Source organism: Clarias gariepinus, chromosome 24, assembly GCF_024256425.1.
Source record: "Clarias gariepinus isolate MV-2021 ecotype Netherlands chromosome 24, CGAR_prim_01v2, whole genome shotgun sequence".
Classification (NCBI taxonomy): Eukaryota; Metazoa; Chordata; class Actinopteri; order Siluriformes; family Clariidae; genus Clarias; species Clarias gariepinus.
The window spans coordinates 4,715,781-4,738,839 of NC_071123.1; the positions used below are offsets into that span (position 1 = coordinate 4,715,781).

At 35.8% G+C, this 23,059-nt stretch overlaps 2 protein-coding genes across 2 annotated transcripts; one reads left to right on the forward strand and one right to left on the reverse strand.

Moving 5' to 3' along the window:
* The first annotated feature begins 375 nt into the window (after positions 1–375).
* Positions 376–15,764, forward strand: slc31a1 (solute carrier family 31 member 1). The gene is made up of 5 exons (XM_053485996.1): positions 376–511; positions 11,274–11,397; positions 13,842–13,914; positions 14,281–14,449; positions 14,827–15,764. Exons 2-5 carry the CDS (start codon positions 11,278–11,280, stop codon positions 15,026–15,028), a joined length of 564 nt encoding a protein of 187 aa, XP_053341971.1. The 5' UTR covers positions 376–511; positions 11,274–11,277; the 3' UTR covers positions 15,029–15,764.
* Positions 15,765–17,860: 2,096 nt separating this feature from the next.
* Positions 17,861–19,308, reverse strand: cdc26 (cell division cycle 26 homolog). Its single transcript, XM_053485780.1, has 3 exons — positions 19,235–19,308; positions 18,778–18,916; positions 17,861–18,247 (listed from the first exon to the last, which is right to left on the reverse strand). Exons 2-3 carry the CDS (start codon positions 18,856–18,858, stop codon positions 18,068–18,070), a joined length of 261 nt encoding a protein of 86 aa, XP_053341755.1. The 5' UTR covers positions 18,859–18,916; positions 19,235–19,308; the 3' UTR covers positions 17,861–18,067.
* Positions 19,309–23,059: the final 3,751 nt, after the last annotated feature.

The window sequence follows — 23,059 nt, forward strand, 5'->3', positions numbered from 1 at the left end:
TGCATGTTTTAAGCAACTTTAAACAACTCCACATATGTATGTTTGCTTTTTATTTATTCAATTTATTAAGACAGCTTTCATCTATTTTATTTCATATCAAATTCTTGATATACATGTTTGACAATAATGGCTTTATTTATTCTTAAGTTATATTTATATGATGATCCTGTGTGGTATTATTTCAAAATTATATAAAATAAGTTTAGAATAGCATTCCCGCTCTACCACTGAAACTATTTTATATTCTTTAAAAAAAAATCCAGGGGTAGAGCGGGGATGCTATTCAAAATAACAGGTACATATTTAATAAATCGCATTACAAGATGGGCGTATGGTGAGGACTTTTGTTGTAGACGGAAATGAAGAATATGAGTGTAGATGGCTTCCTGGTATTTTACTGATCGGTAGTCCTGAGACCGGGGGAAGAATCCATGTACAGACCTGGTTGTGTGATATAATTTATTTTTTTATCGAGACATACTCAGGGGCATTGCCCGAACACTGGTGCAGGGTAAGTATCAGTTAATGTGACTAATGCTGTTTTAGTTATTTATTTCTTTATTTGGAGAGCTCAATGATTTGACCTTTGAATACGGTAAACGCCCCCTAGTGGGAGAGAGTTTTTCTGGAATTTATTCCTCTTCTTCTTAGGTTAATTTAAGGAGTGAAAAGGACACACACTTATCATTTAAATGAGGTTATTCATGAGTATATTTAATTATTATTATTATTATTATTATTATTATTATTATTCCAACTTCTGTCCAGACTTCTCTTTTAAATGTTGTTGTTCTTCTGTATAGTAAATTATCCACTAATTTCTCACTGGGATAAAGTCTTGCACATATTAACTGTTCATCTACTTTTAACATTTAAACTTTGACCTGTACAAGTAGATCCAGTTGCAATTGACAGGTTAATGTTAATATGCTTATCTGTGTTTCTTAGCAACACTGCATTGATATGGGTAGATTCTCTACATAAACATAATACAGACAGAATAAAATCTAATAATATGTTAAAGACATGTCATATACTGTATGTATATGTAATCATAGATACGGCTATAATGTTTTTTTTTTTGTTTTTTTTATAAGAACTAAATTTTATGGAAGTGACCTCGTGTATCAGTGCTGTTTAATTAACGAGTGCCGTTATGATGAATATCAGTCTGATCTTGAGTGTGATATTGCTTTTATACAAAAGTTCCACAAACACCATTTATTGTCAACAAATTATAATTTGCACAACTGTGATAGGTAGTGATCAAGTTAAACATAGTTAAAAGTAAGTTAAGCTTTTTTTGTTTTTAATTCTGGTGTGTTTCTGTCAAAACATGTCAGGAGCACTGTAATTACTGTAAAAACATCCAACATGTAATGTATTTGCACTCACAAGCAGTTATGAAGCTGTGACTAGACAGTGGTGTTGGTTTCTACATAATAATCAGGTGTACAAGATGTTTTTAAAACACACTTGTCCATTTTTTTTTTTTTTTTTTAAGTAGTGAAGATTTTAAAAAATGTAGCCTCATAATTGCGGCGCTATAACAACGCAAACAGACAAGTATATTTACAAGTACATGCAGGCAAAAAGAGGCATTTCCATTTTGCATATTTAAACGCTATGTAAGCAAAAGTATGTGGACCATCTGACCATCACACTCTTCTGTTCCTCCTAAATACCATGTTCTAGATTTTTTTTTTTTTACTGTTAAAGTCTTTATTCCATTTATCCAATAAATGGCGATTAGCCAACGATTATGAATTTTACATTTATTAATGAACACATCACCACCCTTTTTTTTAAATCACAGACTTTAAAGTTAAATTTAATGCTTGTGGAAAATCAGTGAGACAAGTTAATTGCTTATGTTACATCAGCACTGAACAGATCTTCCCTCACACACACACACACACACACACACACACAAAAAGCAATGCAGCTTGTCATATGACTGCGAAACGAGAATGAATGTACAAAGTATTTCCTGTGGAGAAAAAAACTCCATTTAGACTTTTACAAAGCACTGACTGTAAACGTGTTTTCTTCGTTAAACAGTGTGGTTTTAAAATCTGTTTATTATACAACCTGTGATTTACTGTGAGAGCAACTAGTCATCGTTTCTTTAGTCAGGCCCATAGATTTTGGAACAAAGATATTGTTTTTGGCTTTTTGCCTTCTGTGGATTTGAAATGAAACACCCAAGACTTTCAGCTTTAATTCACAAGGTTGGCATCAACCATTCAGGAATTACAGCCATTTGTATCTGGTTAATATACAGTATCTCACAAACGTGAGTTCACCCCTGACATTTCAGCAACAAATTTATTATATGTTCTCAAGGGACAATACTGGCTGTATGTTAAGTTATTTTCAGAGGAAGTAAATCTATACTGTTATACAAGCTGCACATTGACGACTCTAGAAATGAAACTTAGATATATTTTATAGTGCTGTCCTTAGACAAAATATACTAAAATGTTTGCTGAAATAAAGAGGTGTACTCACTTTTGTTCATATACAGAAATCGTGCAGAAGTCTTAGGCACCACATTATCTTTAGTACATATTATGTTGTACACAGTATGTTTATCACATCTGCATTATTACTTACAAAACCATTTAATATTTCCAAACATACCTTCAAAATAATTATCATTACAAAGGAATATTTGCCTTAAAAACCCAGGATTCTACAATAGTTTTTTTTTCCTTTTCATCTTAAACTGTTTACAAACATTTGTACTTAATAATGCAAACATGATAAGCATGTACAGTATAACAAACTTTGTTCTGAAGATAACAGTACTGTATATGATGTTCACAATGCTGCCTTTACTTCATATATCTGCTATCACACTTGCATGTGAAAAGTCATCCAGATTTTAACACATAATCTAAAAAACTATCGTGTTGTTTAATCCCCTACCTTGTATATTCCTATAAACCCTGACCACTCCTGAGGATTACTCTTAAGCTAAGGAAAAATCTTTCCCTTTATGTTCTCCATTCTTAGTTTGTAAAGAAAATGAACAAATGTTCACAGACTTTTTACTATTAAAAGACTTTAGCTAGTTTAAAAAGCTGGTTGTACATTTTAAATAATGAGTGTTTCTCATACTTGATTGAGAGTTGTGAAACATCATTTGCATGATGTTGTGAAATTTAGGATTTTAACAGTAGACAGAGTGGTTTGTTTGAGTTCCTGCTCATATTCCAAAACAGCCGCTCTTTGTACCCCATTGTGAACCTTTAAACAGATTCATTTCCCCCACACAAAGAGCGGAACCCGGAAGAGAACCAAAGACAAAGGCAGATTAGTTTCACTGTCTAGAACCTATAGTTTTAGGATTGTTTCGGCTGATTATGACACGTTTGCAGTTTCTCCTAACCTCAGATTGAATAACATTTACTTTCTGAAGAAAGTTCTTGATACGAGTTTGGCGTTTCCTAAACTGTATGTCGGAAGGATCCTTCACATTAGGGACCCGGCCACGCATCCGAGTACCCTTCAAACCCTTCAAAAACTTTTCCTTTTTTTATTTTTTATTTTTCCAAATTTGAACATTCCACACTGTGCCCGGGTACGAATTGATAAAAAAAAAAATAGTGCATGAGATCACTTAAAGAAACGATGTATACTATGGTGTTGTGTATTATGGTCGCCCTTGATAATTTCTCCAAAATATCAATAATATGAACATTCTTTGTGTGTATTGGCAGATCGAAAACCAAACAGGTGCACACTGCCACCTACTGTGTCTGAAAGAGTAAATAAGCAGGGGATGAGGCAATCTTAGACTAGAAGGGTATGAAGAAATTGTGCCTAATGTGAAAACACACTGAATCATCACATTCACAATCAACAACATCATATTATTGTGTATTTTGGACGCCTTGCGTATTGTTTTACAGTGTAGAAATAAATAAAAATCTGGAACGACCATGGAGTTAGAATTTTTTTTTTTTTTTTTTAGGAATTGTAAAGATTTTAGTTTTCTTGAATTTTGATTTTTTTTTTTAATCGTGGCATAAGGTGTTGCTTTTTGAGAGCTTTTAGTGTGCTTCACTTTATCAGACAGGTTCTGTTCAAATGATTTTTTGATTCAACAGGTCTGGCAGTAGTCAGGTCTGCGTGTGTGGCAAATTAAATTTAACTCAACTTTCCAAAAAAAAAGAAAATACCCAAGATAAAATATCAGGAGAAGGGGGGGGGGGAAACTTTTTCACAGCACTGTAAGCACGAACCAGTCATGAGTATCTGTGAGCTCGTTTATGAAGAAGAGATTAGATGGCGCTTTTCTGAACATAAATGGTGGATAAATGTCAGATTAATGAAAATCTGAAAAAAGCAAGGAGTAAAAACTGGACTGGTCGTGGTTTTATAGAAAAAATAATCATATGTCTCGCGCGGCAGAGACGGCTGCAGTTGCTTGTGAATTCTTCATTTAAAAGACAGGCAGAAAAATTCTAACTGTGAGGCATAAATGTAGCCCAAAACAGGCACAAAAAAGGCGATCAGCAAACATGAGCAAACATAAATAAATCAATCCGGAGGGGGGGCACAAAATCACAAAACCAGGAAACTAGAGCAGGATCAAAAAGCAGGAAAGCATGCGCGATAAACAAAGCCTCGTTGTGATCTAAAGGCTGTGAACGTGACAGTGGGTGTGAATGTAGGGAGTTCATGTCAGCCATGTTTGTAGGCCGTCTGGGAAGTTGAGTCCAACTCTTACACTGGCATTGACACTACAAGTGACAGGTTGGTATGTTAAATATTGTCAAGCACAGGAGAAGAATGCAGCGTGGCTTGGCAACATAACAGGAACTAGTCGTGAAATGCAGTGGAGTAATCATAATAACTCCAGTTTATAAGAAAACTATGAGGAGGTAGAGCAGGTGTATTCCAGGTTACACGTCTCCTGTCTGTAATGTTGAACAATAGACCCTAAGAGCAGCTCAACTTGGTCGTGTTATCAAAATAATTACCCCGTCTTAAAAATGTTCTGCACATTTCTTCTCAGAAGTGGAGCTTAGAAATGTGCAAAGGTCAGCAGTATTCTCTAACAGGATGTCAAGAGAAGTGTGACATTCTGTAGTCAAAAATTGCTCGGTAATATATAACAATAGGAGCTTTATGATATGTGAAGTCATGTTTTTGTTGGTTTTCCTTCTGCTGGAATCCTTCGGGAACGTTCTTCTATGGTAGTGTTTCCATGTCAGAATGGATTCCAAGTAGAGGAGACTAAGAACCGTTCATTTATAAGGTTAAACCCTTTAAAGAACCCTCTAAAAACTTGCAAGGCTAGAGTTAATTATTTTCCTATAACTGCAAAGCCCAGAGTATTATTCCAACATGCTTATTTATTAGTCATATACAGCTCTGAAAAAAAATAAGAGACCACTGCACATACTGCAGAAAACCTCTGGACTGTCATCAAGAGAAAGATGGAGGGTCACAAACCATCAATCAAAGCTCAGCTGTTTGCTTTTTTTTTTTTTTTTTGCTAAAAGCAATGTGAAAAACTGGTGGAGAGCCAAAACGCATGAAAGCTGTAACTGCAAAATCAGGGTTATTCCACCAAATATTGTGTTTACTGATTTGTGTTAAAGCATTAACACAATTTGTTTACAAGTTATTTGCATTTTGTTTTATTTGAGTTATTAAAGCTCTGCAAATACTGCATGAGTTTTAGTTATTTTGAAGTGTTGTGATGTCATTTCCTTAACATATACACTCTAAATAACAATAGTTATATTTTGAATTTAGGAATTATCAGCCGTTCACCAAAAAAGAAAACAAAACTGTTCTTCCCACTAATACATGCACCTGTACAAAACAAAAAGGAAACTTATTTTGCAGTTGTTGTTTTTTTTCTTTTCCAGAGCTGTATATAAAATCGTTAATTACATGGATATGTTTTTCCATTGTTTTCCACGAGTGGTGTAACCATTCATTCTGGTCACAATGCGATTCTGTTCATAATCCTGGCTTGATTCAGTTTAATTTTCAGAATATTTTTTTATTTTTTGAGATTTTGATCATAAAAAAATCAAGACTGAAAAGACATCGCTGCGAATACATAATTAATAAATTCTAACTATATATACTACAAGTTCAATATATCTTAAAAATAAACTTTTAAAACACTTTTAAAATTTTAATTGAACAATCAAGCATATCTGAGGAAATTACTGTGTAAGGCCTTGTTCACACGGGTGTTAAAATTGAGCGTTTTCTGCCGTTCGTAGCGTCCGGTGAGCGCAGATCAAGCGCAGAGTGTTTTCTACACGTAGGAGTAGGAGGAGGGCTTTGGTGACGTGCGTTTGTCCGGCTGCGTGTTTATACAGCATCAAAAAAACGTTGCATGCAGCTGTTTAGGCTTGGTGGGTCTGAATATGTACAACATATTAATGTAATCCAGTGGTTCTCAAAGTGTGGGGCGCGCCCCACTAGTGGGGAATACAGGCATGACAGGTGGGGCGCAATGAACGGGAGGGAATTAGTGGAAAATAATAGGAAAGTACTTATTATAATTCATGCTTTTCTTTATTGACAATAAACATCGGACATTTGAAACTAAACAATCATGTGCAAAGAAATGGATCATTCATAGAAGTAAATTAAAATAACTTTAGAGAAAAAGTGGAACCATAGTTCAACAATAACGGTTTAACGTCGGCATGTTAATTGCAGAGGAACAATATATATAAGGAAACATTCGGTATTATGTATGTAATTTTATTTATTCCTATGTGTATGCTGATGTTTCTGTATTTTTGTTAAACATTAATATTTTATCAGGCAGTACTAGTCTGGCATTTCTAGTTTCCAGTGTGGCAACAAAGTTGCTTTTTGATCCTTCAGGCGCTGAACAGAAGGGAAGATTAATATCGTTCTACGCTTTTTGTTGGTGTGCGGCATTTTGTGATGATCCCTAAATCACTCGTTGCGCCGTAGATAATAATGGTGTTTATGCTTTTAAACTTGTATAATTTAAGGCGGATGTAGCTGAAAGACAATGTAGAGAGGAAATATATCTGGGTATCTTATTCACGGGTTTATTTACGCAGCTATTGAATTCGGAGATGCGAATATCAAACTAACTTTACCGCGGACACAAACAGGTGTTATAAGCTAAAGTGCCCCCCTGCCACGGATTGCCCAAACTCACCCCCCCAAAACATACCCACGTAATCTCTATCAAATATTATATTAGGACATACATTCAAAGGTTTATTATTACCAAATATATTATTACTATTATAATTAACCCTAGGCACGTGACAGCCGTCGAGACGATTAATACAAATCCCCAAAAATGATTATTTTATGGCACATTTATTTTGTAGGGGTTTGTCAATGTACAAATAACAAATTGTTTATCACAAATTGCACTAAATAAATATTGTTTGTGGTGAAAAATTATAGGAAACGATTTTTATTATAAAATAAGCAATATAAAAATATACATGTTGTATATTAAAAAAATATATATAATTTATATATTTTTCCCCTATACAACATTTTTTATATTGCTTATTTTATAATTAAATTCATTTGTTATAATTTGTAATTTGTAAACCATAAACCTATGAATTTATGTTCTAATATATTATTTGAAAGAGATTATGTAGGGGAGGCAATTCGTGGCGAGGGGGGCATTTTAAAGCATAACACCGGGTCAGTAGCGTACTGTATTTAGTGAGCATAATAACATCAATGGATACATTTGTTACATGGACCACAAAAAAGCAGGTGATTCAGCACTATCAGCCTAATCAACCAAAAAGCCTATGATGAAGCCTATGTTGCGCTTGGATTCATGGTGGGGATGGTGGGGGGCAGAGGAGAGACCTGTGTGTGTTTTGTGTCTTAAACCGCTGGCAGCAGATAGCATGAGACCCAACGAAGTAGGAAGACACTTAGAGACAACACACCCCAGTCACGTTAATAAGCCACTCGACTTCTTTGAAAGAAAGCTCTAGATAAGTGACGAAGTAAGCCTGTTATAGCAATTGCACGTGTATTTTATCTGTTTTGAACTTGCCGTTATTTGATCTTATTGGTTTAGAAATTGATATTTCAATAAAAAATACACTTGGACAAGTGGGGCTTGAAAATTCGCCCACCCCCTTAAGTGGGGAATGACAGAAAATGTTTGAGAACCACTGATGTAATCTTATAATCTAGCCCAATGCAAACTAAGTACATGAGTTTAGGATTATAAAATTCTCTTGGCATCCAACTGCTGTTTAATGTATCCGTTTTACGAGGAGGAGCGTTTTAGTCCTGGCTGTATAGTGAAAGTGAACTGCTGATTGGCTTAATATCAGCCATTAGCAGCTGGAGGCAGGAGATCACATGACCAGGTTAGTCACGAGGGATTATTTTCAAAAGGTCACCCACAAGCCATCCACTCCACTTCTGCACACACCCAAGTGACAAGTTCCATCTCTCGATCTAAAGTATCACTGATCACTGATAGCCGACCTCGTCACGTCTTCTAGTGAAAGTTGTACAGGAGAGACTGCAGCGTCAGGGTGAGTCGAATCTCAGAATCTGGCGCTGAGGCAATAGCAGGGGTTTTGGAGCGAGTGTCTCCAGTTTGTCTAGGCTTAGTGCTTACTGCAAAAAGATCTATATGATGTACCATAGTGTAAAATATGAATATAATGTTTGTTTTTAGTGAGCAATCAGCAGACTGTTACATAATGCCTGCATGACATGTGAAAGTGGGAGTGATTCAGTTCCTTATTTTTTTATTTGTTTTAAAATGTCCATAATTGTGATGTCATATACTTGTAGGGAAGGAAAATTAATTTCCAAAAAGAAGAGGGGTGTTAAAATTATAAATATTAATATAAGTGTCAAATACAAATGTATAGAAGATAAAAATAGTACAAATAATTATCTAGTATATCTGGGAAATTTATTGAGTTTTAATAGATTAGGTCAACTACTGTTTGGACATTTCCTCCTAATTCAAAGGTCTTTCTTAATTTTTAATATTTTCTATGCTGTGCCGAAGGCAATCTGAAATGTTAATCCTTTCCCCGAACAGTCCAAGATGAGATGCGATTTAAGCTACTGTATGTGAATCATTCACGCAGGCTCTAATTCCAATATTCTAATTGCTGTCAGTCTCTGAGACTCTGGACCTCTAAATGAACTCGGTCTTGGTCTTACATTCCTGGCACCGGTCTTCATGAGAGCCAGTTTCATCTTTTTTGTGACTGCACTTGAATATACTGTGCAAGAATAAATTCCCAATCCTGGTCCTGGAGGACCCACTTTCTTTGCAAATTTAGAGTTTACTCTCAGCTTCTAGAACACCTGAACTAATCAGCCAATGAGCAGCCTCATCTAAATTTAAGTGGGTGTGATCGAGCAGGAATTTTAAAAGAGAAAAAAAAGAAATGATGGTTTGTTGTTTTATTTGACAATTTTGAAAATAAGAAAATTAAACAAAAACCATTGACTCAGAAGGTGTGTCCAAACATTTGACTGATGCAGTATGTTAATAAAGACTAATTTAATTATCTTTACAAAGAGTAGTTTGGAAGAATTCTGTGAAGTTAGTCAGGATATAAATGTTATAAGTTCAAGTTTTAGAGAAGTGTTATTGGATATCTTAAGAGTTATGCAGAATTCTACAAAGCCCAGTTGTGCCAGAGTAATTATATTTAATTTTAAAGAATAGATGGAAGAGAGAAACGACTTTTAAACCTGTTAAACAAAGAATTGAAGAGCAAAACTGCCATCACAGAGAACATATTCACTAGGGTTATAATACACAAAATACAAAAAAATGTCATTTTTCACTAGAAATAGCACTCCAAAGTCGACTAAAATGCTTGATTTCTGCAGATTTCTAAAACTGGAGTCTCATTTAATAAACCAATACACACAAATCCCTGGTACCATAACAAAAAATTTTTACAGAAAAAAAAGCAGCATTGTGCTTTAGGTTACCATTTTGATTTGGTGTAAACATTCAACATTAGAAAAGTGCCATAACTGAAAATTAACGTTTACATGAACCAATCAGACTTTAAGCAGCATATAAAAAAACAGAAGCTGTGCATTAGAAACAGAATTAAACATGAAAAAAGAAAACCTTAAAATGGCTTTCTCAAGACATTTGCATTTTAGAAAAGAGACATGCTTTTACTTTTTTCTTTTTGTTTTGTACTTTAACCAACTTAATTTATAATCCATCACAATTTGGTTTGAAAAAACATCTGCCACAAAATCTGGCAACCTGAATTTTTTAAAAATATTTTGTTATTGAACATTACAAATACTGACTATATTCTTATATCTGCATTCAGGAACTTTTCTTAATCATCATGCTGATTTCTTTAACCCAGACTGAATCAGCTTTCATAAACCAAGAGAGAGACAAGTGTGTGTGTTAATAGTGTTTTCATCTCCGCCGTGTTGTACTGTATTAACATGCTTTCGTGAAGAATGTACTTTATCAGAGGACAGCATATGGCCTTGATGGGAATAAAATATTTCTTACACCCCATGTGACATAAGCTGTACTTTATATAAACTTTAACAGCCCTGTATTGAACTATTTAGTAAACTTTGTAATGCAGAACTTATACAGTACATGCTGCAAACCAGTACGTCAGATATTGGGTTAAAAGTACAAGCCTTATACTGTTTCTTTTGAAAACTCAAGACATGTTAATGTGGTTTTCTCAGAAAATAAGACTGACAATGGATCTGCATCTCCTCTCTCTCTCAGTGCTGTTTTTTCCTCTTATTTTCCCCCTAGGCTAGTTCTGGCCTATACAAAAGTGTATTACTCCTCCATTAGGGCTTTATTTGCTTTTAAATGGCCACCTATTAGATTAGAGAGAGCAGCGTGTTTGAGTGTGTACCCTGAGGTCGGGAACAGGATGCGACTGGTGTAAAGGTTAAGTGCTCGTTATTTCTCCGTTTCACTTGGCATGGGTGATCTTTGTAGAATTTCTACCAATGGTATCAGAGGTTGAAAAGCATGTCACGGCGCACCTGTATATCAGACACGAGGGCAGGTCGTAGCACCGTGATCTCCTATATCTCTCTTAAACCATAAAAACTGATAACCAGGTATGTGAAACAGGTTCGGATTTTGCTGTATGATCGAACTGGAAACGGGAAACTCCCTCTCTCAGCACTTTTTTTTCCATCAGACACTCATATTATATTGGAAATTAATGTCAGTAGTTATTTATAAGTATCTTTTTATTTATTTATTTTTATTCTTTATTCAGGGAGATGGACCACAGTCACCATAACCATGACGTGCTTTCCCAAGCCGTCACTCACTCTCCAGCAGATCACACCACGGGTCATGGATCGGGATCGAACGGACATGACGGACACATGATGATGATGGTCAGTGAATTGCCTACATCATAGTTAGCCGGTTTGTAAGGATGTAAACAATTACGGTTTACAACCACTTTAATAGGTACACCTGTACCTCTACTCATTGATGTATTTCTATGCAGTCGTACAATCATGTGCGTTAAATAAAGCAGATACAGGTAAAGAGGGGAAGAGGGGAATTATATGATTGTAGTGATTTTGATCTTGCCATGGTTTCGGTGTCAGATCTTCATTGATTCTTACACAGAAGCAGTTTAGCGCATTGAACAAAACGCAGATCATGTCGAAAAACAATGCATTTTTTAAAACTAATATTATTGCATTCGCTCATTTAACTCTTATAATACAATTCGAGCATTAACCACTAAATCTATTAACAAATCATACACTGTAAACACATAAACTAACAAACAAATCTTTAGGCTTGTTTAAATTATTTTTTAAAGTACATTGTGATTTGTAATTTTTGATTAAATCTGCTTATTTTACATACTACAATTTGAAAACCCAATGTTTAAATGACATGAATAAATATTAGTTAAGTGTATTGAAACAGTCTTTATCTAATCTAATAGTGAAGGTCAAGTGTGTGTGAAGGCCAAAATCATTAGTGCTGTTATTACTAAGGCTTGGAATCACGAGGGGACAGCTGATACGCTATTATCACGATATCTAGGTGCCTATTTGTATTGCGAAAAAAATTAAATAAAAAATCTTACAATAATAAAAAAAGCAAATAATTTGTACATTGTGCTGCCTTGCCAATGTGTGAATGGTTTTAAATGTGCCACCTGTAGGATTATAGAGCAACAGCAACATGTTATCACTTCAAATGCAAGAGTCAGTGTGGAGATACATACATTCAATCACCTCATAAAAGAATCGCGATGTGTACGTGACTTAATTTTTTCCTCATCTCTAATAATAAGACACTTGGGGTTAATCATATATTTTTATTTTATACCTAACAATTTTGAAGTGCATGTTTTTATCTACAAGCATGTCTTCATATAATTAATAAATTTCAAAAAGATTTTACTTTCTTTAGAGGTACAACAGATCACAAACAAACAGTATAAATAAAGCACCTGCAGCAAAGAACTTCTGACCATGGTATAAAATGAAAACAACATTTAAGTCAAATGTTTTAAATAAAATTTAATCTAATAAACAAAATAATAAATACTGAATAGTTCAATAACATTTTATTATGAGGCATGATAGACATTTATTTATTTATTTTTTTATTAATTATTTATTTTATTTATTACTAAATTTTTATCACTTTGCTTGATGATGTGGACATTTTTTTTTTCATTAACAACCGTTCAAAGGAAACAGTTACAACCTTCCTTTGAACAATACTCATCTTTAAATTATCTTGGGACTGAAACAAAGTATGTGCATATACTATTGGGCTAAAGTATGAGTTCTAGTACAGATGTTTATATTCGCCCTGACTTTTATGGAAGCGAGCTGGTTTTCTGCACTGCATACACCAGGGAGCATATAAGCGAGCACATCTGATAGAGTTGGAGTGAGCGAAAACCTAATAGATAAGTGTAAGAGGAAATATAATTTATGTTCATGCAATAAAAATAGAAATGTGTCCAGATATAACACTGTGCAGCGGCAGTAAAATTTTATGTTGCACAATAAAAGTAAAACTTGTGCAAATGCATGCTGAACCATGAAAAAAGATCTGATGGGATCGCGGATCAACTGCTGTCCGTTAACCGTTTCTTCTGTATCATTTTGTTACCAAATTACAGTTTCTACCCTGAAGTTTTAATACTCTTAAGGTTTAATACGATTTACCTTTCAAACTGTTGAAACAACGGAGATTACTTCTAACTTTACATAACATATGGAAATCTTTACCATATGAACAGTTTTGTACATTTTAAAGTCTGTTTATGTGCTATAACTCCATGCGTCTATGTTGTTAATGTTACCATAGCAACAATAATGCGCTGCTGGATCAAATGAATATATATATATATATATTAGGGATGCACCAAAATTTCGGCCGCCGAAAATTTTCGGCCGAAATAGCATTATCGGTTTCGGCCGAAACGTAAGAAAGCGCCGAAAATAAAAGCCGAAATTGTCGCCACGCCTCTCCCATCCTCCCGTCTCGTTCGCGCTGTCATTACGCATCAAACACGGAGTATGTCGGCGGTTTGGAAGCACTTCAAAGTTTCAGATGAGGACAGCAAAGTTGCAATATGCAACATTTTTTTAATACAAACAAACAAAAAAAATATTTTAAACATGTTTTTTAATGAAGCCATTTTCGGTTTCGGTATCGGTTTTCGGCCAAGTGCATCCAAAAATTTCGTTTTCGTTTTCGGCCCAGAATTTTCATTTCGGTGCATCCCTAATATATATATATAAATAAATAAAATTCCACAATGAATTATGTTTTTTTTTTTCCCCTCTCTGTGCAGCAAATGACCTTTTACTTTGGTTACAAGAATGTCGAGCTGCTGTTTGCCGGACTGATAATCAACACACCTGGAGGTGAGTCTAAAATATTCATTCATTCATCTTCTATACCGCTCACCATGTACAGGGTCACAAGGGGCTTACTCCACTGTACTGCCTGAATCTAAATCTAAATAACTTGACTGTTCAAATGAGAAAATGTATGTAGAAGTCCACCTAAAGAACTTTTATGGAAAATTGTTATTCTAAAGTAGTTCTAAATACTAAATTTATCAACACACGAGCTGATAATTTATAGTTTATGGGTGTATAAATACTGGCCGTAGTCCGTCTTTTACTAGGCTCAATCAGCTTTTTTCTTCACAAGAAGAAAATGGCAATCAACTCACAATGGCAATCAACAATGTATTCAATTTTGAAATGCTCATATCCCCCTTTCAGAGATGGTCGGTGCCTGTATAGGCGTGTTCCTACTGGCCGCCTTCTATGAAGGACTGAAGATCGGACGCGAGGTCCTGTTGAGGAGGAACCAAATAAGCGTACGCTACAACTCCATGCCAGTTCCCGGCACTGATGGGACCGTGCTCATGGAGACGCACAAAACAGTAGGGTGAGTTGCTTTTTACAATGCAGAAGGTTAGATATGGAAGAAATCAGTAATCGTTACAGATCATAGTGTATATCATAGTAGGTTGTACTGTTGTAGGAAAATATTTAGGGCTTAATGTTATAGAGTTACTGTTTATACCCTAAAGTTGGGCATTTTATTTCTCTTACACCACAGCGCTTTATACTGCTGTCTTTATTAAACAATGACATCTTTTTATATTTTTGTCCATTGAGAAGGTATGTTAAAATATGTTGAAACATCTCTGAAACAAGTTAGTTTGGTTATTTTATACTAAAAGAATCACAGACATTGTTGATGTGGGTCAAATGTCATGCTGTTGTAAAAAGAGAAACGTTTTGTTTTGTTTTTTTTGGCAGACAGCGGATGCTAAGTCTGGCACACCTTCTCCAGACCATACTTCACATCATCCAGGTGGTGATCAGTTATTTCCTCATGCTGGTGTTCATGACCTACAATGGCTACCTGTGCATAGCTGTGGCTTTGGGAGCCGGTGTGGGTTACTTCCTGTTCAGCTGGAAGAAGGCAGTAGTGGTGGACATTACAGAACACTGTCATTAAGCCTCTTATCAGCCACGCCCATTCCCCCACCCCACCCCCTCGATGTCCTTCTCTAAAGTATCTCTACACTATCACACATCAAGCCATCACACATGAAAAAAAATAAATAAAGAAACCCAAAAAACAAAAACATGCCATACAAATTACCTGGGAATTATAGGATCATGATGTCAAATCAGACTCCGCCAGTTGGTGGCATTTTGAAGTTTTTCCTCTCAGCACTCTGAATTTCATCCAGTTTTAGACATCACTCAGTTTCCATCAATGTGGGCGATTTCAGGATCAACATGATCCACTCCCCCCCAATCATGTACTTTACTTTATTTTCACATCGTCATTCATCCCTCGCAGGAGCTGTAACACACACAGCCTTAAATTTCTACCTCTTGATTTGTAATATGATCATATTCCCAGGTGTTAAAAGGGATATCCTATAAGCCTTAATGCCGAAATATTTAAGAGGACAGAATAGTACATGGTGAGGATCCTATAGCATTGCTGACTATCAAAAATAAAAAAACAATATTGTTTACTTTTAAATCAATGTTTTTTTTCCCCTCATAATCACATTAGCAGACATGTTGATCATTGTCAGAATATCAAAACACTCTAATCAGTGACCGGCTCAGACAGAGGGAGAGGAAAAGAGTAAGTCATCTGCCTGGCTTTGGCACTCTGTTTACAAAGCTGAAACTGTAATTTACTCCATCTGGAGTGGTGTTTTTTTTTTTTTTTTTTTTTAATAAACTGAAAACTATTGATATAACTATCTATCTGATGCCAGCGTCTCTGTAAAGATTCCATTTTATAATTTTTATCTGAAGTATTCTATTCCTGTCAATGACATAGTATATTGTTATTTTAGTTACTGACATGATTAGCCTCTGTGTAAGGTTTATCTGTTATTTAGATGTAATAAGGTGTAATCTAAATAAATGAAATTAAATTAAAATTAATGTCTGTTTTTCATTTGCTGATGTGTAACGAACCTATCATGGTGCATGTACCCTGGAATATCTTCCTTGTAGACCGGCAGGTTGTAAAACACACTTTACAGGCAGTAAATGCTTGGACATGAAATCAGGGTTTATCAGGACAGTGTTTCTCAACTGCCGATCCTGCACGTCTTCACGTTTATCCAGAACAGCTCACGTGTCAAATGCCGGCAAGGGGTAAAACTTCTAAAGGTCAAAGTATATTTTACGAGAACTGCTTCTGAGAGGAAGACCTGGGAAAGGTTACACAGAATTGTTTTGTCTCACAGGAACGTTTCAATTTCATGACGGAACTCATCCTGACTGTTAGACTGACACCAAAGACACCTAATATAAACTTTATAATATATTTTGTATGTATTAAAAAAAATATGTATTAGTATTAGACTTTGATTATGTAGTTTACCAGCCTGTTTAGTCCTGAGGAATAGTTTATACTATAGAAAAGACATGCATGGGGATGTATCCAATAATGCACTGTTTGTGCAAAAAGGAAAATATCCATTTCTAAATACTATGAGAAATATATAATGTGTTGTATTCTAAATTTAACATATTATTAAAAACTATAATGATAGTGCTGATAGAACTGTCAACTTTGCAAAACAATTTGATGAGTTGGCTAAACAGCTGCCTGGCCATAAAAACAAAAAAAACTTGTTAGTGAGATTACTCAGGAAAAAAAAAACATTTACATTTGCTAGGGAGCATAAAAATTGGACTTTGAACCAATCAAAAAAGGTCATGTGATCTGATGAGTTCAGATTGACCCTATTCCAGAGTGATGGGAGCATCAGGGAGAGAAGGGAAGCACAAAAAGCAATAAACACATCATGCATTGTGCCCACCGTGTAAGCCTCTGGAGAGAACATTATGATCTGGGACTGCTTCAGTTGAAAACATTTTTACCCCCTTTCTAATGGGCATTTTTGTCACACTTTATGATTCAGATCATCGAAACAAACTTTTTTCTATTACACAACAATAACCTGAGTAAATACAAAAAGCTGTCCAAATCTTAGTCTAAACCTAATGACTGCTTGTGCCACAACTGCAATCAAGCCTTTGACATCGCTGTGGGGGAATTCTGGCCCACTCTTCTTTTCAGAATTATTTTAAATCAGTCACATTTGAGGATTTTCAAGCATGAACAGCCTGTTTAAGGCCTGGACTTTGACTAGACCTTTTTTTTTATTTATTTTTTAAAACAACTCAGCGTGGCAATAAAATTGAGTCAGCTGATGACCTGAATGACAAGCTTATCACATGTATGGAGTTTCCGGAAATATTCCAGAACACAAATTGTGAGTGTTTCTGAGAACACGAGGAACCATTTGCACACATGGATACCACAGTGTGCAAGGCAATCAAAACTAAAGGTGGTCGAATTAAATATTGGAGAGTTACTTGTTTTGTCCAAGCAGTGTATAAATCTGTGATTTAAAAATCCACTGGCATTTCTGCAGACAATGAATCAACATCTGACCAATCAAGGGCATGCCATGCGGAAGGCCTGGGTTCAATTCCCACCCAATGCACAAACCGCAGCTGCTGGTTTGTGCATTGGGTGGAATAAAAGGGTTCCTTATAGAAGGGCATCTGGCATAAAACCTGTGCCAAGTTGTTTGTGGACTGGGTGGTCTGCTGTGGCAACCCCTTGACAGGAGCAGCTGTAAGACCAACAACAACCTTTTAACCAGATTGGATAATTAAACAGATGGAAATTAAACTAATGATTATAGTGGATCATATATACAGTGTATGAGAATGATCACAAAATTCTATAATCATTTTGTTATTAATTCACATTCATAAGAAGTTACGTATAGCAAGCATGTACAGTATATACATTCTTTTTATTGTTAATAATCACTTGAAATTATTACAAAAACACACATTAAAAACAGTTTGCCATGTGAACTCTTGAGTATGGAGTGGCTCTGGCTTCCATCCTCCTCAATTAGAACAGAAACTAGAAACAGTTTGCAATTTTTCAAAAAAGAAAAAAAAAAGGCATTGGTGCAAAACATGCCAGTCAGTTTACTCAAAACTGGAGGTTCCCAAAGAACGACGGAAGTGTGTTCGACTTCGGGTGAGGCTTGTATCCTATTCGCTCGTGAATGGTTTGCTCTCGGGTTTTCCCGTCTGATCCTCCGACAGAGCTGCTCATCTCAGTCGGTGTGACTCCGACCACGTCCACTTCATCTCGTTGTTTCTTTCTGCTCTGTAAGAAGTGAAGAGTGGTTATTATTAAAGACAAACACAACACACACAAACACACTGAGGTCAACTTAGGGTCATTCAATATGGAATCCATAACAGCTTCCACTCTGACTGTCCACAGGATTCTGGTGTGTTTCTGTACAAGATTTATGAGATCAGGCACTGATGTTGGATGAGACGGCCTGGCACAGTCATGTTGGAATAGAAAAGGGCCTTCACCAAACTGTTGCAACAAAGTTGGAAGCACAGCATTGTCCAAGATGTCTCGGTATGTCTCGGAGGCCCTTCACTGGGGATAAGGAGCCTGCTTGAAAGACCTGAATTCAATAACCGGTTTGGCCAAATACTTTGGTCCATATTGTGTATGTCTATAAAAGGTGAGAGGAAACCAGAGAACCCGGAAGTAACCAGAGAAGCTAGACACAGACAAGTGGAAAACAGCTCCAGAAACTCTTTATTAGGCATCACATGTCTTTAGGATCAGGAACTACATAGTTTGGTGGTGTTATGCAAGAAAACAGTAACACAAACCTCCAGTTCCTTCTTCACACTCTCAAACTCCTCGGTATCGTCCAGCTTCAGCTCGAGACGGGTCGGTTTTCGGCGAAGCATCGTGTTGTTTTTGCAAATTAATAAAATTGTTAAAACGATGAAAGACAGCCCATAACTCCTGTAAATGCAAGCAACAAGACCTTAACGTGTTAATTCGTATTCGTGTTAATTTTCCCATAACAAATGAAGCACATCGTCTCCATGACAACAGCTCAAACGTGCAGTTTGTTAAATGGACATGAGATAGCAATTTAGCTTAGCGCTATAGCTTTACACGTACATATAGATCTGTGTTGGTCATAACGAACAGAATTATTAATATTATTAAACAAATTAAATATTGGAGTTGATTATGAGACTTTACCATAATATAAATATATCTATCTGTATATATACAGTATATTTAAAAAAACATTCTGCATATGCGCACACTCACCCCAAGTTGGCGGTTGTTCTCTCAACCGGAAGTCGACTTTGGATTCATGGGAAATGTAGTTCTAGGAAATGATATCACACATGCACTGCGTTTCTTCTCCTCTGCACTGTAGGTATACAGCAACATATTATTTTGGGTAAAACTGGACAAAGTGCAGAAATTCATTAATTTAAATATTTGTCATGAAAAATAAATCCACTTTTATGGGAAAATGTGCCCATGAGTGGTACTGGGGCACATTGCATTCAGAAAAGAAAACAATAAGATTAATTATCTAATCATTATGATTAATAATCATGTCTTAATTTCTCATAATTATGACTTACTAACTTAAAATCATGACTTAATTTCTCATAATTCTGACTCAAAAGAAAAATGTGTTGAGAGAAATCCAATTTTACATACTTTGTTAGTGAGAAGAAACAATATTTACTTATTATTCAAGGTTTCATTAATATTAAGGTAATTCAAACAATTAAAATCCAACATTTGTCTAGCTGTTACAATCTGGTCCTTGTTGCAGTAGCTACAGTTGCAATATCTCGTTACATTGTAGGCTGGAAATGGGTGGGTTATATTAGGCATATATATTAGAGAACCTTTCTTTCCTGATGTTGTTGTGTTTCAAGCTGGGAAAAAAATGTAAAAAAAAAAAAAATTATAATAATCATAATAATAACAATAAGTGTAAAGATTTGAGTGACTTTAACAAGGGCCAAATTCTGATTGCTATAAGACTGGGTCAGAGGTGAACTGATCCAGTATAAGAGGTGCTGTAGCGTTAATTGCTGAAAAGGTAAATGCTGGTCTCCATAGAAAAGTGTCAGAACACATTTCACCATTCTTTCGGTGCCCCAAGGGTGTTATTAAGCGGGTGGTCATAATGTTATGGCTGATTTTAGTGTGTGTGTGTGTGTGTGTGTGTGTGTGTGTGTAGTGAAAATAAAGCGTAACCCAAAAGCTTAGAAAGATATTTGTGTACAATACACATAAGACTTATTATTTATATACAAAAAATATATTCCTACCCAAGTAAAATAGGCACGTAACCTGTCTGTAAATACCAAACACAGCCCTGAAGAGCTCAGTAATTTACTTTATTCAGTCTTATAACAATAATGAATTTATGACAAAATACTGTTTATAATAATATAAAAACAGTTTAGGAGCATGTAAAAGGAAATAAATATTGTCTATATCCACTATGTCGCGCCACCTTCTGATCATAATCTCCATCATCCTCCTTTCAGCTTAAACGCTCTTTTATGAGGCGCCGTATAGGACTTAAATCAAACTTTACTCACGCACACACATATGAAACACTTGCATACACATATATGAAACACTCACACATACATATATACTACTAACTGCTCAAACAACTACATATGAAATGCGCGCGCACATGCATACATACATACTTTCCGCGCACATACATACATACTTTCCGCGCACATACATACATACTTTCCGCGCATATACATACATACTTTCCGCGCACATACATACATACTTTCCGCGCACATACATACATACTTTCCGCGCATATACATACATACTTTCCGCGCACATACATACATACTTTTCGCGCACATACATACATACTTTCAGCGCACATACATACATACTTTCCGCGCACATACATACATACATACTTTCCGCGCATATACATACACACTTTCCGCGCACATGCACGCACACACACACATACATACTTTCTGTGCACGCGCACAAAGCCAACTGTAGCGGTGTAGGGAACGAGTGAACAACGGATCTTTAGTTTAGCGGAAAAGGGAATGGATAATTTCCTATAAGTCATTACATATCGCTGGAGTGTGAAAAAATTTTACTCGAAAAAGAATTTATATTTTTATTATAATTATTATCGAGGCGAGGACATCATATAAATAGGACACAATAATTTACATTTTGATTTAATAAAGAAACCATTCGTATTATATAGGCTAGTAATCTGTAAAAATAAATAAATAAATAATACGTTTTATATTTTTTTATGGTATCAGTTTTTGTTTCAATAAATAATCTATATTTAATGTCCGTAGCGTGAAATTTCCACAGCAGCAGCGACAGGTATCCGAGGTGCTTGTGTTACCATGGTAACGCAAGGAGGAAGTGACGTTGTATGGTGTTCTGAATGGTGGAATTTTGTAGAGTGAAGTTCCCTTTTCAGACATTTCCTGCGCAGGGAGTAGGGTGTAGGGTGTAGGGAGTAGTCATTTCAATGTATATGAACTTCATTCTCCCTGATTAGTAGTAGCGTTTCTTAAATAGACCGTTAATGGACAGTTTAGAAGACAACGAGTGATTTATTTATCACCACAAAAGTGGGTGATATGGGGGGTCGGAACAATGTTTGTCCCGTGGGATTCCGATGAGTTGTTCATATTAGCGAAGGCGAGGAAACACATTTCACAAAACAGTATTTCTTTCTGTTGTAGGATCCGACATATTAGCCACAGATTCCGTGCTTTAATTTTCTTTTTGCAAATCATCACCTGCGTTTTCTGCCGCTGAAATATTCAGACATTATGTGGATAGTTCTGAATACGCCATGTGATTGAGCAGTGATGATACAAACCAGTACTACCATTCAGGGAGAATGAAGCGACAAGTCCGTCTACACTGAAATGCCTTCCTTTTACACTGAAATGCCTTCCTTTTACACTGAAATGCCTTCCGGTTACACTGAGAATCTCATAGGTGAATGTGCGAGAAGAGTTTGTATGTGTGTGCGCGGAAAGTATGTATGTGTGTGCGCGGAAAGTATGTATGTATGTGCGTGAAAAGTATGTATGTATATGCGCGGAAAGTATGTATGTGTGTGCGCGGAAAGTATGTATGTATGTGCGCGGAAAGTATGTATGTATGTGCGCGGAAAGTATGTATGTGTGTGCGCGGAAAGTATGTATGTATGTATGTGCGCGCGCATTTCATATGTAGTTGTTTGAGCAGTTAGTAGTATATATGTATGTGTGAGTGTTTCATATATGTGTATGCAAGTGTTTCATATGTAGTTGTTTGAGCAGTTAGTAGTATATATGTATGTGTGAGTGTTTCATATATGTGTATGCAAGTGTTTCATATGTGTGTGCGTGAGTAAAGTTTGATTTAAGCCCTATACGGCGCCTCATACTCTTTTCTTGTCCCGTCTATACTACTATCAATATAATACTATCAATTACTTGTACTTTCTTTCCTGGCCTCTGTGTTTAGAAAATATTTGATGGGTCCTAAATATATCACATGACTTTTGAGGTGTTGTTCACCTGCGACTATTGCGTCATAGGTCTGTGAAAAAGAGATTCATTAAAACACTGAGTCGCGCGCTGATTGAAGTCGCTAATACAATTCTGGGTGAGTTAATGAGCTCTGTGTGAGTTAATGAGCTCTGTTCGTCCTCGGCGCCCCCTGCTTTTCGCAGCCGGTGTTGCAGCCACAGCACAGCCTCTTTCGTTTTCCCCTTTTGTTGAGGCGGCGATGAGGAGAATCCAACAGCGCACCCAGTGGACACAACTGGTACATCATGTTCTAGTTATAGTGTTAAGTACTCTTTAAAACAAATCTATGTAAAAATGTTATTTTTTTCGATTTATTCAGTTCTTTATAAGCTAATTGCTAAGTTCTTCATAAGATAATCACTTGAAAATCATTTGACTGTATATTGTAGATATCAATATTTGATATCTCTCTCTCTTTCTGTCCTTGCACATGGAGGGTCATTAATATGTTAGGAAGTCTCTCAGTGTGTTCTTATGGAAGATTTTTTTTGTGTAAGATTACATTAATGAATCATTATATCTAATG

What these genes read in the sequence shown, in the direction of transcription:
- slc31a1 (XM_053485996.1), top strand. Translation starts at nt 11,278, where the DNA reads ATGGACCACAGTCACCATAACCATGACGTGCTTTCCCAAGCCGTCACT. An exon ending in ACGGACACATGATGATGATG is followed by an intron (nt 11,398 to 13,841) that starts GTCAGTGAATTG and finishes CTCTCTGTGCAG; the next exon opens with CAAATGACCTTTTACTTTGG. An exon ending in GATAATCAACACACCTGGAG is followed by an intron (nt 13,915 to 14,280) that starts GTGAGTCTAAAA and finishes TCCCCCTTTCAG; the next exon opens with AGATGGTCGGTGCCTGTATA.
- cdc26 (XM_053485780.1), bottom strand. Translation starts at nt 18,858, where the DNA reads ATGCTTCGCCGAAAACCGACCCGTCTCGAGCTGAAGCTGGACGATACC. An exon ending in GTGTGAAGAAGGAACTGGAG is followed by an intron (nt 18,248 to 18,777) that starts GTTTGTGTTACT and finishes CACTTCTTACAG; the next exon opens with AGCAGAAAGAAACAACGAGA.